The 14546-nt window shown below is 32.5% G+C and overlaps 1 protein-coding gene across 2 annotated transcripts in view; it reads left to right on the top strand.

The window, feature by feature from the left end:
• sav (scaffold protein salvador) overlaps window positions 1-14546 on the top strand; it is a 78335-nt gene that overhangs the window by 26481 nt on the left and 37308 nt on the right. For both annotated transcript variants that reach the window (XM_035352179.2, XM_035352178.2), the window contains exons 5-6: window positions 7924-8187; window positions 10404-10860. In XM_035352179.2, the coding sequence (XP_035208070.1) occupies window positions 7924-8187; window positions 10404-10860 (721 nt within the window). The remainder of the gene's footprint in view (window positions 1-7923; window positions 8188-10403; window positions 10861-14546) is intronic.

Here is a 14546-nt window from a genome sequence, read left to right as displayed (position 1 = left end):
TTCTTAAAGAAGAAAAGGAAACTTATAAGTGGAATTAGGTTCCCCTGAAGAGCAAATTCGCCAGAAAAAATATGATGAAAAAAATATCCCCAAGTGCCAAAACTTGTGACAATATAAATTATGAGCTTTCTGCTATCCAGAAAATCATAAATACAAATATGATTGATGCTATCATACAATACAGTAAGACCCCGCTTAACGCGGGGGATACGTTCCATCAAAGTAGAGCGTAATGCGAAACAGCTCTAAACGAGGCTATCTTTACATGTAAATACTGGGGTTAGGGTAAGATGGCTAGGAAATTGGTTAGGTATTAAATTTATAAAGTATGTTTTTTTAATAAAAATAAAACCAAACATTTATTTCTTAAAGCCCAAATTAATACCACATTATTATTTCTTGCAAAAATAAAAACAAAATATAAATAACAAAACGAATATTCTTAAAAAAAAAACAAATAAAATTCTCAGTCAGTCATATTTAGTTAGCCTTCCGCGTTTTCAGTGTTCTGCCTTTTTGTGACAAAAGCATCTAATGTTGTTTGCCTTTTTCTTTTGCATTGTTCTCTTAAAAGTTCTTCATAAATGAATAGAGCATCTCTAACACCACGCCTTACTTTTGAGCTCCTGTCAAAATTCAGATCATTTTCAATGAATTGATACATTATTTCAGTTATGGTAGACAAACTCCTTTTTACAAACGCCATCGAAAGTTCTTTTTGCTCTTCTTCTGAATCACTGCTGTCAGCATTTTTGTTTTCTTCTTGTTCAGTTAATTCCTTGAGCTCATCATTAGAAAGACTAGCCGCTGCTTCTTGAATTATTTCTTCGACATCTTCCACATTTACCCCTTCAAAATATGTCTGTACAATACCGCACCAAACAAGAAATACAAGTACACTCTTTCGGATATGTATTTGAAACCTATCGCTGCATAATATTTCGGGGAATCCCCGTATGCTGCGAGCGATTTCGTGGAATCCCCGGGTTGAAATAAAAGAGCGCTAAACCAAAACAGCGCTAAACGAAACAGCGTTAAGCGGGGTCTTACTGTATACAAATATTTATCTCAAATGTAACAGGACTGCAGATAATCTCCAAAACATCTCAAAGAGAAGCATGTATGATACTAATAGAGCAGAAATGTTGTCCTTTTTAGGAATTTGGCTCTTATTAGGGTGCAAAAAAATGTCAAAACTCAATTTAGAAGAAGCATGGGCAAAAGAGGTACTGGAATTGAAATTTTGCAAGGGGTCATGGGTCTCAAGCGATTCAGAAACTTGTGTGCTGCTATTAGATTCAACGATAAAGTCACTAGGTATGTGCGAAGAAAAACTGGTAAGCTTGCTGCACTAAGAGAATTTTTTTAATCTTTCAATCAGAACTGTCTAAACTTTTATACACCAGGTGATAAACTCACAATCGACAAGATGTTGGAACCCTTTCGCGGGAGATGCTGTTTTATTCAATTCATCCCCAACAAGCCTGCAAAGTACGGTCTGAAAATTTTTGCAGCTGTTGACTCATGAACGGTTTATACATTGAAGTTTGAAATTTATTGTGGCAATCAACCCCAAGAACGTTACAAGGCTTCTAATTCAAGTATTGTCATTGTCAAAAGGCGTAAGAATTGGTGCGTACATAGCCTGACGACCGATAATTGGTATACAAGCTACCTACTAGCTCAATATCTTCTTACCAAAAGGATAACACTTGTGGGCACACTGAAAAAAAATAAAAAGAAAATTCCAAATGAATTCCAGCCATCAAAAACAAGAGAAGTCGGCAGTTCACTGTTTGGTTTTCAAAAGGATATGACAATTGTTTCAAATGCGACGAAAAAAATAAGTGTATAATACTGCTAAGTACTTTACACGATGATGACAAAATTGACCAGGAAACAAATAAACCACACATAATCCTGGATTATAACAAATGTAAAGGTGAAGTTGACACCGTAGACCACTTTGTAGTAATTTTTGTCGCCCTGAAAACCAAGAGGTGGACAATGGCAATATTTTTTGCACTGCTACACGTAGCGGGCATAAATTTGCAAGTGCTCTTGAACTTTGCCAAACCTGATGCAACCATCAAGTTTAGAAGATATTTTTTGAAAAATCTAGCTACATTTTTGATGAAACCATATCTTCAGAATCGTCTGAAAATGCCATTTCTCCTGTCGCATTCCAAAGCTATTATTAGAAAGCTGGTAACAACAGAAGCGGACAAGATGGCCGAAAGGGACGAAAATGCAAAAAAGATCAAAGGACGCTGTGCTGAGTGCAGTAGAATGAAGAATAATTACACTACCATAAAATGTCCTGAGTGTCCTAAGTTTACCTGCAAAAGGTGTGGTGTATTTAATTATGGCAAAGCACACTAGGTCTATCTGCCTAGGGGGAGGCATGCCTTCGTAGAGGACTTTCTAAGGGAAACTGGCTCGTATAGACGTTACACATGGGGAAAACCACGAAAACACCCATGCAGCCAGCCCATTCGCAGGATTCGAACCTCGAACCGAACTACCAGTGTTCAGCGACTTTACCGCTCGACCGCTTTACCTGCAAAAATCATCTGGGCAAGACAGTACATTTTTGCAAACTCTGCTGCAGTGAACAGGGACAATCTGAAGAGGAATAAAGTAGCAAAAGGTTTTTAATTTTTTCATTTGTGAAATTTATTACTTACTGAATTGTAGGTCATACTGAAAATCAATTATTTTCATTTCTAAATTAGAAGAATTTTTGTTTAACATATTTGCAATCTGTTGTAATATTTTAGAAATATTAGTATAAACAGATGTATTTGAAATGAAAGAAGCAATGGGCAATGGCAAAAGAAGCAAAAGTTTGCGAAAATCAAAAAATCTACTTTCGAAGTTATTTTTAAGCTTGATTAGATTTTTTTTTTAGAATATTTCATTATTTCAGTTTTCTTATATTTCTGGAGAGTTATATAAGGAAAGAAGACTACTAGTTTTCTCATATAGTACATGCCATTGGCTGAATTGATAATATCTCTGAACAGTGGTTCTTTGACTTCAGTTCAAATCCTGTCAAGCATACTCATGCTTTATGGGATTTCTCATGTGTAATATGAGTGAATTTCCTTTAGCAAGCCCTCTACAAAGATACATAGTGCTTGTCTGCTTTGCCTTAATTGAATTTTATATAGTGATTACCTTTGGAATCATGTATCCATTTAGAGCAATTCCAAAAAATGGAAATTCACACTTAATGAGTGACATGAGTCATTTGACTCACAAATGAGCCAAGTTGTTCACAAAAAGGAAATAGAAGAAGCCCTTCTTCATTCCTGGTTGAAATACAGCTTTACATTCTAAAAATATAGTACTTTTCTTTCTTTGCAATGCATATAAAGCAGCTTGTTCGAAACTTAAAAACTGGGTGATATACATATATAGAAATGGTTTCACCTGCATGGGCAAAATAGATGAATAATTCTCCAGGGTGTTTCCAGAGTTCTAGAAGCTCTAACTCATTTCTCAATTCCTAGAACCTATAAACAATATCCATGGCCATGAAGAAGTCTTTACATGTTTATGCAGCTAACTCATGCAAGTAGTCTCTTTCAGTTATTTGACTAATAGAGGCACATTTTTGTAACATTTTTTTTAATACAATTATGGAGGATACAAAGAGGATTCATTTTCTTTTTGTGCAAAGAGGCTGTAAAAACTTCAGAAATTATTTGACATCCGCTAGGAATATTCTGTTCGATCATTTAAAAAAACCTTTGTTAGGTATTCGATTTGAGAGTTTAACATTTCCGTAAGGTCGTGGATTGAAGATACACCAAAAAAATTCTTTCAGAATGGCATTAAAGAAATATTTTTTATTGGAATTAGTGTTTTCGATGAAATGGAGATTATGTTGGAAAAGTGTATTGTAATATGGATGAAAATTGGTGAAATAAAAAAAAATTATGCCTGTAACCCTAGAACTTTGGAAACATCTGTCAGCTATGTCGCTTAACTTTTAACTGAAGTGTGTTAGACCAAACAGAAAGAAAATGAACCAAAGAATATAAATAAACAATAAATAAAACAGTAAGTGAATAAAGTAAGTTTCTTGCAAAATATAATTGAAAACTATTTTGTAAAGGAAAATTAAATTTTGTTACATGAATCTTTTACCATTTACCATGAAAATTACCATTTTCTCTTACCATTCATTGATCATAATGGGGGGGGAAGCATGAAATACATTCAAATCATTGAAGAAATTTTATAATTGCACTTAAAAATCACTTAAATAATTAAAATGTGTGACCTGCTATCAGTGGATTAGAAGGACTCCATCAGTCCATTAACATTTCAGATAATAATGTTTTTTCAAGTAAGAGTGCCTTCAGATTGGTCCTACCCAACTCATGCTGCAGTCATCATTTGATAATAAATGTGTCCATATTTGCTCTTTCCTGTATGAATGGTCACCAGGGTCTTGCAACTACTAATGTTTTATTATGGGACTACCGTTAAGTTGCAGGCATACAGGGGTCAACTAGTATTACTACCCATATAAAGTTATTCAATATCATGCAACAGAAATTACAGCTGAATCATCTTTGATGGTGTGCAGGATGTCATGCCTTAATTGATGGTCATTCTCATATAATAACTGCTGTCATATTAATTCTAGCTGCCTTGCAATCTATGCTGTGACACTTTATTATGAATTTCTGACAGAACTGAAGCTCCATTTATTGATGCAAAATTTCAATGAATGAATCACAATCAATGAAAAATGCTTATCAAAATCTTTTGTTCATCTGTCATTACTGTATCCTCATCTGTTTTATTCACTATCCAGCACTCACTTCCATACAACGCTATAGGTCTTAGTAAGGTCTTGTACGAATGTATTTTAGTTTTACAACTTAGACTTTTTCTCTTACTTTTTGATTCAGTATTTTCAAAAGAAGCAGTTCATAATTATGAAATGTAGATTTACCCAGTGGTTTTTTACTAGCACAAAAATGTAACACTATGTACCTGTCATTCTAGATTTGAATATTAGCATTTTCAAAATTATTAATGATAATGCAAATTGAAAGTTTTTCTTACCTTGTGTTCTTTTTGAGATAACTAAATTTTTATAACATTCATCAAAATGATTTATTTATTATTAATCACTTTCATTTCTTCTGCTTTGATTTTCACAGCTTTATTATCTGTTTTTTCTCGTATTAGTCTTTGTATTTATAATGCAGTAAAACTTCACATAGCGACCACATTCATTAGATGACCATTTCTAAAAGTGACCAGTATTTGTGAGATCAAAAACAAACATTTCTTATAATCTTTTTTCACACTTATTCCTTTTTGGCCAATCATGAAGGTAACTATTAAGATGCATTTTATATTACTTTTAAAACCCTGACAGTTATTTTTACATAGTCATTAATAAATGTATTGAAATTTACAAAGCAAAATGAAATGTTTTAGACATTGCATTTTTTATTAGTTTGCTATAATAATTACTAATACAGTCAAAAGTCTTTAATCCGGGCTCGTCGGGACTTTGGCGATTCCTGATTATAGATCATCAATTTAAATCTGGTAAGATGGCATGCAGAAATTATAAAATTAAAAATATGAAACTGTAATTTATGAAATAAAAAGCAATTTTGATCTAAAGGGTATCAAATTTTACAAAAAAAAAAATAAATAAAATAAAATATTTATTTGTTTACTTTATTAAACATTTCTTTCAATGCGCGCATGCGTAAAGCGTACATTACACATAGTCGAAATTAGAAAATTGCAACCAGAAAACTATTTGATGTGCACACATAATATTTATAATGACGAGGAATTTGATTTAAATCATATCAAAGACGGAGTACATCGAGATGAAATACTACATTTAGTAAGGAATCATAAGCCGAATAAAATAAAAACATCTGCCCTGAAGATAAGGATAGTGCTAACAGATCAACTTCCAGTTCACTGCGCGCCCACTGCGATGTCCCCCCCCACCCCCGCAGAGCAGCATGAAATTGATAAACAGATCTTGGAATGGCTAGAGAAACAAAGGATATGCCTTTATCCATTTTTTGCAGCAATTCCACTTTGTATCTAATGGACATTGAAACATGCTTTCGCTTTATAGATCCTTTGGCAGCTCCAGAATCAGAAATTCTTTTTGACATAATCGAAAGTTCAAGCTTACTTTTATAAAATTGCTCTAACAGTCTGCAAAAAATAATAAGCTGGATCCAATTCGAAGATTAAGGAACAACGCAATCTACAACATTAACTGAAATAGGTAATTAGATAATTTTAGCTTAGCTAATAACGTCCGTTATACATTAAACATGCATGCATAAACGTATTATGCGCATGCATAAATGCATATGCACGTGCATTAATGCATTATGCGTTTACACATGTGCATAAAGTTTTTAGCTTTGAGGTCCGGATTAAAGACTTTTGACTGTACTAATGTTTAGATATCATATTATCCTCATAAACATTTCAGTAATGTAAATTTTCTGCAGTCTTTTCCAGTAAACAGAGATAAAATATAACTTTTTATATGAAATAGTGCATTTTTTGATTTACAGAAGCTTTTTAAGCAATTAATTTACAATGGGGAGAAGGGGGACAGATCTGTTTGTTTCAGGAATAAGAAAATCATCCTTCAGCTAGGAATAAACCTGATATAAAATTAGTAGACTATTAATATTAAACAAAAAGAAAGGACGAAAGAAGGAGAAGAAAAGACTTCTGCAGATATAGCACAAATTAAATCCATGAAGGCCTGTGGAGAAAGTGTTTTGTGTGTCAGCATTTGAGAAAAGCAGTTTAAAAAGTTAAAATGTTCCAAACTGAAGAAATTGACATTAATGGCAAATAGATTGAAAGATCTAAAGAGTGCAGAGTTTTAAGAAGCACCTCAGTACTGAGATAAAATATGCAAGGACTATAAGCCTAAGTGAAGTAATGCCTTCATAAAGAATTGTCTAAGGAAAACTTCATATTTATTTACACATAGAAGAAAAACAGGAAAAACGTCATGTGGTATTTAAAGACTTGGCACGTTAATATATATGTTTCTTCTTGTTAAATAAACACACTTAAAAATTTGATCAACTTTCTCAAGCAAATCATGATTACATATAAACACACTGGAAAATGAAAACATTATCTTTAAGTTCTGTAATTATTTAGCATATTGTTGTAACTTTATTTTTCTTTATAGTATTACTATTAGAAAATTAGAATGTCAGTTTAAGAAATAAATTTCTTTATATATATCTCAGAAACATTGACTTTAATAACTTGAAACTCAGCATAAATAATACAATCCTTTATATCTGTATAATCTGCAGAAAAAACATAAAATAATGTCACCTGTTAGAAACAAAATCTTGTCTAAAAACTGTCATACTGTATTTACTTGAAATATCGACCCCCCCTCCCTATTTTCATTATACTTTTGTTCTCTAAAATTTTGTACTGTCTTATTGTATATAAATTGCATAACTGCTACCAGTTACAATAGGCTCTTCTAGGTGAACGATTTCAGTTTAAGCATGCATTCTCTATATTAACTGCTATGCTGGAAAACAGATAGGTAAAAATGCATCATTAAGTTTTCTTCATATTTCTTTTTTATAGCATAGTAAAATACTGTGTTTCATTAGGTAGCTTGTGTTTCATTGTAATTATTAACTGTATTTATTATCTTTGATATAAGATATTAAGTTAATTAAGATACTTCTTGCCTAAAATGTAGTAGATGCATTCTTATTCATTATATATTTATTGAAAGGTTATAAGACATAGCAAAATTTTGTTTGCATGTAATATGAATATCTTGGTTTCTTCTGTGTGTGGTCTCAGTTTGCTGTGATACATGTAAGTGTATTAATGCAGTTTATTTTGTCATTATTGTAGATGTCCCTGTCAAAGATGAAACTCTTGAAAATTTGAGGTGTGTAACTGTACCTGCAGCCGTTTCCATAATTGAAGTACCTGGGAACAGTACTTTAGAAACTGAAAACCCTCCAGAAATTGCATATCAGCAAGATGACAGCATCCAGATACACTTATATCATCGGCAAGTTAGACAGCATTACTCCCCAGATATGCATAGAGATGTCATGGAGCAAATACATTTTCAGCCACCTGCAACAGTAGCAAATATAGGCCACTTTGCTGGTAAGATGTCTTATTTAAGTATGCCAAAAAAGGTCAATATTATTTTGAACATGTCCCAACCGTAAAAAACTGTATTATTTCTTTGGTTCCCTGATAAAAGCCCACTGAAACTGAGCCACTTTCACTACAGCCACACACTTTTAACGTGCAGGATGATTCAATATTATCTCCATTACTGAAGGTTTTATTTTTTGGGGAGGAGGAGGCAGGGAATTTCATCTAATTGAAGGAAACATCTACAGTCAAAAGTCTTTAATCCAGACTCGTCAGGAGTTCGGCGATTCCGGATTATAGATCATCACATTTAAATCTAGTAAGATAGCATGCAGAAATTATAAAATTAAAAATATGAAACCGTAATTTATGAAATAAAGAGCAGTTATGATCTAAAGGGTATCAAAATTACCAAAAAAAAAAAAAAAAAGCATAATATTTATTTGTTTACTTCATTAAACATTTCTTTCAACGTGCGCAATGAAAAAACAACAAAAAATAAACATTACAAGTAACACAAATCATAACGAACTGCTGTGAAATTAATGCATACAAAAACTGAATTGAATGTTTATTGTCAAAAGGTATTTCTGATTAGGTGGGCAAGGTCTGAGGTACTGCATGGAAATGTAATACAGTTAAAAGTCTTTAACCCGCACTCGTTGGGACTTCGGCGATTCTGGATTATCAGTTTTTCCGGATGATAGATCATCAGTTTAAATCTGGTAAGATGGCATGCAGAAATTATAAAATTAAAAATATGAAACTGTAATTTATGAAATAAATTATGAGCAATTATGATCTAAAGGGTATCAAAATTTACAAATAAAAAAAAAGGCTTAATATTTATTTGTTTACTTTATTAAACATTTCTTTCAATGTGTGCATGCGTAAAGCATATATTATGCATAGTTGAAATTAGAAAATTGCAACCAGAAAACTATTTGATGTGTATTCGTGATATTTATAATGATGAGGAATTTTATTCAAATCATATCAAAGGCGGAGTACATCGAGATGAAATACTACATTTAGTAAGGAAATATAAGCCGAATAAAATAAAAACATCTGCCCTGAAGATAAGGATAGTGCTGACAGATCAACTTCCAGTTCATTGCGCGCCCACCGCTATTCCCCCCCCCCCCGCAGAGCAGCGTGAAATTGATAAACAGATTTCGCAATGGTTAGAAAAACAAAAGATATGCCAGTATCCATTTTTTGCAGCAATTCCACTTTTTGTTTGATGGACATTGAAACATGCTTTCGCTTTGTAGATAGATCCTTTGGCAGCTCCAGAATCGGAAATTCTAATTGACATAATCAAAAGTTCAAGCTTACTTTTATAAAATTGCTCTAACAGTCTGCAAAAAATAATAAGCCGGATCCAATTAGAAGATTAAGGAACAACGCAATCTGCAACATTAACTGAAATAGATAATTAGATAATTTTAGCTTAGCTTATACCGTCCATTATATATTAAACGTGCATGTGTAAAGGTATTATGTGCATGCACAAAGATATTATGCGCATGCATAAACGTTTATGCGCATACGTGAACGCATTATGCATTGACGCATACGCAGAAAGTTTGTAGCTTTGAGGTCCGGATTATAGATCATTCCGGATTATGGATGTCTGGATTAATGACTTTTGACTGTATTTACAGCACACTTGTGTTTGTTTAAATATCACATTTGCCATTCTTACAGTGTATGATGGAAAAAAAAAAATTTTTTTTAATGTTGTATTGAAGATCCAAATAATAGATCATTCTTGTTAATGGATTTCTGACTATATATTGTATTTTAGTATTTAATGTTTAATTACTGCTTTCCTCAAAAGGTGACTCTATCTTCAAGCTCACTTTGCTCCATCCATTGCTTTTGGTACAAAAGCAGTATTCACTAATCCCATTTTGCAAATTTTTTTTTTACTGCAGCTGAAGGAGGACTTGCTTGTATCTGGTCACAATTAAAATTAATAGAGTTATATTCAAAACCCATGTCAAAATAAGGTTCCTTTTTTGGCGTAATTTTAATTGTTATTTTGTTAGTTCCAATTATTCCACTATTGAATTTTAAAGACATATTTTTATAAAATTTTGTTTTCTTATTTTTCAGTTGTATATTTTATTGATAGGTGTTTATTATGAAAATTGAGTTTGTCATTTATGATGCTGTGGTTTGTAAATTTACTCTTGACTGATAATTTTACTTTTCAGCTAAAATGCATCCACATACATATCAAAATATTCTGCCTGAAAACTCAGCTCAGTTGCCTTATTCAGCTGCTTTTGTCACTACCACACGAGTACAGCAATCTTTAGCAAATAGCAGTAACATTCAGCATCAAGTTATCAATCCGTTAGCAGCTCTTCCTCCTGTGCCAAGTCCTACAGCACTGGAAAGCCATCAACAATTAATACCTGTTGGCAGCTCTGTAACTCCAGCTTCATCTACTTCTGTTCTTAATCCAGCTGCATCACCTGCACATTTTCCTCCTACAGATGAACTTCCATTGCCACCTGGTTGGTCTGTTGATTTCACAATGCGGGGACGAAAATATTATGTAGATCATAATACTAAAACCACACATTGGAGTCATCCTCTAGAAAAAGAAGGTTTGCCTACTGGATGGGAGCGAATTGAATCTCCTGACAATGGAGTGTATTATGTCAAGTAAGATACTTTTGTTGCAGTTCTAGCTTTTATCTTAATGCCCAGGAACATCAGTTAATGTCTCAGTTAATACTTAAATTATTCCCAGGAGTGCTGGTTATCTTATGAGGAACAATTACATTGCAATATGTAGATATAAAAAGTGATTTGGCAGGGGGAAAATTTTGCAGTTGCTATATGACCTGCTTTTGCATATTTTCGAAAATTAAAATAATTTAAAATTTATTTTCTTATATATATAAATAATAAATACACAAAATCATACTTTGTACAAAGTCCGAGATCTGGACTCGTCGGGACTGCAGTGATTCTGGATTTGGGATTTTTTCGGGTATTAGATCATCAGTTTAAATTTAGTAAGATTGTATATAGAAATTATAAAATAATAATTATGAAATCATGATTTATGAAATAATGAAGCACTTAGGATCTAGAGAGAATCAAAATTTACAAAAAAAAAAAAAAAAAAAAAAGTAAAGGGTTGTCTTTAGTAAACAAATAAATATTAAACTTTTACTTAGTAAACATTTCTTTCAATGTAAGTCATTTAAGTTGCTTCATTTTTTTGTGCTAATACTTTCTCTTTAATTCTATAGACAGACATAATTTTTATTCAGTTACAAAGTTCCTATTGTTCAAGTCCTTTATTTGCTGTGTCGAGAATTCTGTCTAACTTGTAAATCAAAATTTTGTCATTTTCAGTAACCTCTTTGTCACTTTTTTCACCATCGGTAGTGGTATTTTCTGGATTTAGAACCACACTACATCAGGGTTCGTAGCGGTGCTTATAAGTGCTTATATTTGAAAATAAAATATAAAGGCCCTTATAGATACTTACTTTTTCTTTAAAGCCCTTATTATTTTGTTTTTAGTGCTTATTTTTTGCTTTTAGTGCTTTTTTTTAATGAACGCGCTATTTTTCCCTGTACCAAAGCCGAAACTAAATAAACAACTCTTCTTCCTAATATGGAATGTCAGATGGTGAATCATACTCCCGGAAACAGCTTCTGCCCCTTTCTCTGCATTAACATAACCTTTGGTGTGTACGAAGAGTACAGGCAGGTGCCCGTCCTTCTATTGGTCAAAGAATTGGGAAAGCAGTATAAAATTCTGGTACATTCGGTATTCTTTTCCTCCCACCCAAATACTACACACGTTTGAATTTCTGTCAAGATCTTAAAAATTTGCATTCTCGTTCTGCTTGGTCAGTTCATAGTGTTTATTATGATCGTTATGCTTATATTATGAGTATATGTATGAATGTTTATAATAACATAGTTGCAGTAACTGCTGAAGTGTAGTAAACTTCCAAAAATGGTTGTTTTTTAACACAGATTAGCTTTCTAAGGAATAATATTCGGAATGGCTTAAATAAAGGGAAAGTAATCAAATAGTCAAAATAATTTCATTTTTTTGGCCAATACATTATACAGTACGAAGGTTGGGAGGTTCTCTCCTTTCTCCGTAAAATCTTGAATATTCGTTGCAAAACAAGCAACAGACCTTTTTTTTTTTTTTTTTTTTTTTCCACTTTCCTATCTGGTGAATAGGACTAAGAGTTCTGCGGTCTACGAACCCACCGTATTGCACAATAACGTTTGCGATATTTTGCAGAGATAATTAATTTTGATTTTCAGTCCGAGATTTGTTTATGAACACTTAAAAGAGTTTTACTGTGCTTGCTAGCAGAATATTTTTTAGTTCCGTTTATATGATGCACATATCGAAATGTCAAAAGCATTTTTTTAGCGGGAAAATCTAAAGAGCGGCTACAGTCTACCCCCGCTACCCCGCTCCTCTTTTTCAAGTTACGCTCGACTGTCCAATATTCGCCAATTTCCAAGTATGCGGGTTAGTTAAGCTTTTATTCTTAAAGGATGACTGCATGAAGAAAATTTCTGTCTTCTGATTTCAGAAATGTTCCTCTTTTTTACTTAAATTACTTTGCTTGCAATATCTGTTAAGGGAAAACTGATATACAATGAAAATTTAGAAAATGTTCAGAATTTAGATTTAAATTATTTAAATATCAATATGAGTGGAAAAATAAATTGTATTTATTATTAGGTTCCAAGCGAATACAATAAATATGCCTTATTTATTTTCTCTATATTTGAACTGAAATTTCATCATTAAATCTTGTAATATGGTTTAGTTCTGAATAGTTTTTTTTTTTTTTTTTTTTTTTTTTTTTTTTTCCCCTCTCATTGTAAACTACTTCTGTAAATTGAACTGTTATTTAAAATTTAAAAAAAAAAAAAGTAATTATTTTCCATGGTTGAGGTAATGCTTATTCTCTCTTAATAAATACTGCATTTCTCATATTTTAAATTACAAGTCTAATTTTTAAGGTTATGCAGTTGTGTATGATGTAATTAGACAGGTGCTTATTTTTTTTCTTAAAATGTGCTTGAAAAGTGCGTATAGGTGCTTATTTTTTTAACTAAAATGTGGCTATGAACCCTGTACATATTTCACCATCCTTTAATTGATTCATGATTGGGGCATTGGCATCACAATGAAAAACGTGATTATATCATCTTCATTTACTACCGCTTCTCCATATTTCTTTACAAAAATCCACTATTTGAAAAATTTCGCCTTTGGTCTGCGATATCCAAAAACCTTCAAATTCGCGGCTATCATCTTCGTCATCGTCGCAAGTTATACTTGTCGCTAAATTTTGTCTTGCTTCTGTCGTGCACTGAGACAGTTAAGCATAAATAGTATTATTTTACTTATTTATTATACTAATGTCTCTTTCTTGCACATGCTTAAGGTTTATCCGAGTCCTGAATAAATAAATTCCCACATATACTTATGGCTTATCGAGGGCCAGCGCTAGATATCTTACCGCCTGATGCAGTCTCTGGGGGTCCTAAATTCTGCTACCAAGTGCCTCTCCAAGTTCTAAATTTTTGCCGACCCTAAATTTTGGGTTCTAGTGCTTTCTCTCAATTCTAAAAATTTTGTCATTCCTTAATTTTGCTGCTCGGTGTTTTTCTCTAAATCCTGCCGGCCGGTGCAGCCATACGAGCTCTGGAGCCGGTTCTGGGTTTTCTTGAATAAATAATCAGTTATTCTTAATTCAGATAGCACTAAATGTGATCTTTTGGCCTATGAGTGTCATTAACAAAATCTGTTTTTAACATATGGAAAAAAATATTATAAATTTCCCCTAGTCAACATTTCATAGCGCATTTAACTTAAATCTGTAATCATTGCCAAGCGTAATGTCCACTTACTCTTTGTTATTCAATTACTAATATAAAAAAATGCTTAGGCAGCACTGCTTGAGTCATTACTCAAATGGATTAATAAACATGTGATAATGAAAGCAAAATATAATAAATAGTGATTTGCCAGGTTGGCGTCAGGGATATAAAATATTAGCAGATGTAAAATCAGCGATATTTCTATATAGAATATTTCAGTGTAGAATTCTATGTAGAAGTCAGTGCAGATGTAAAATCAGCGATGTTTCTATATAGAATATTTCAGTGTAGAATTCTATGTAGAAGTCAGTGTTTCAGTGTAGAATTTTATGTTCAGTGTGTATTTTATGTAGAATATTTCAGTTTGAGATGTATGCCAAGCAGATACGCAGTGATGAAGCCAAATTATTGATCACACAAATTTATGCTAAAATGTTTGTTTCTTCAATGAGGAAGTGTTTTATTTATTGA

This window comes from Stegodyphus dumicola, chromosome 7 (genome assembly GCF_044657685.1).
Source record: "Stegodyphus dumicola isolate Sdum_Otavi_A_Nest chromosome 7, ASM4465768v1".
NCBI lineage: Eukaryota > Metazoa > Arthropoda > Arachnida > Araneae > Eresidae > Stegodyphus > Stegodyphus dumicola.
The sequence above is the reverse complement of the archived record's forward strand: the minus strand, read 5'-3'. Positions and strand labels throughout refer to the sequence as shown.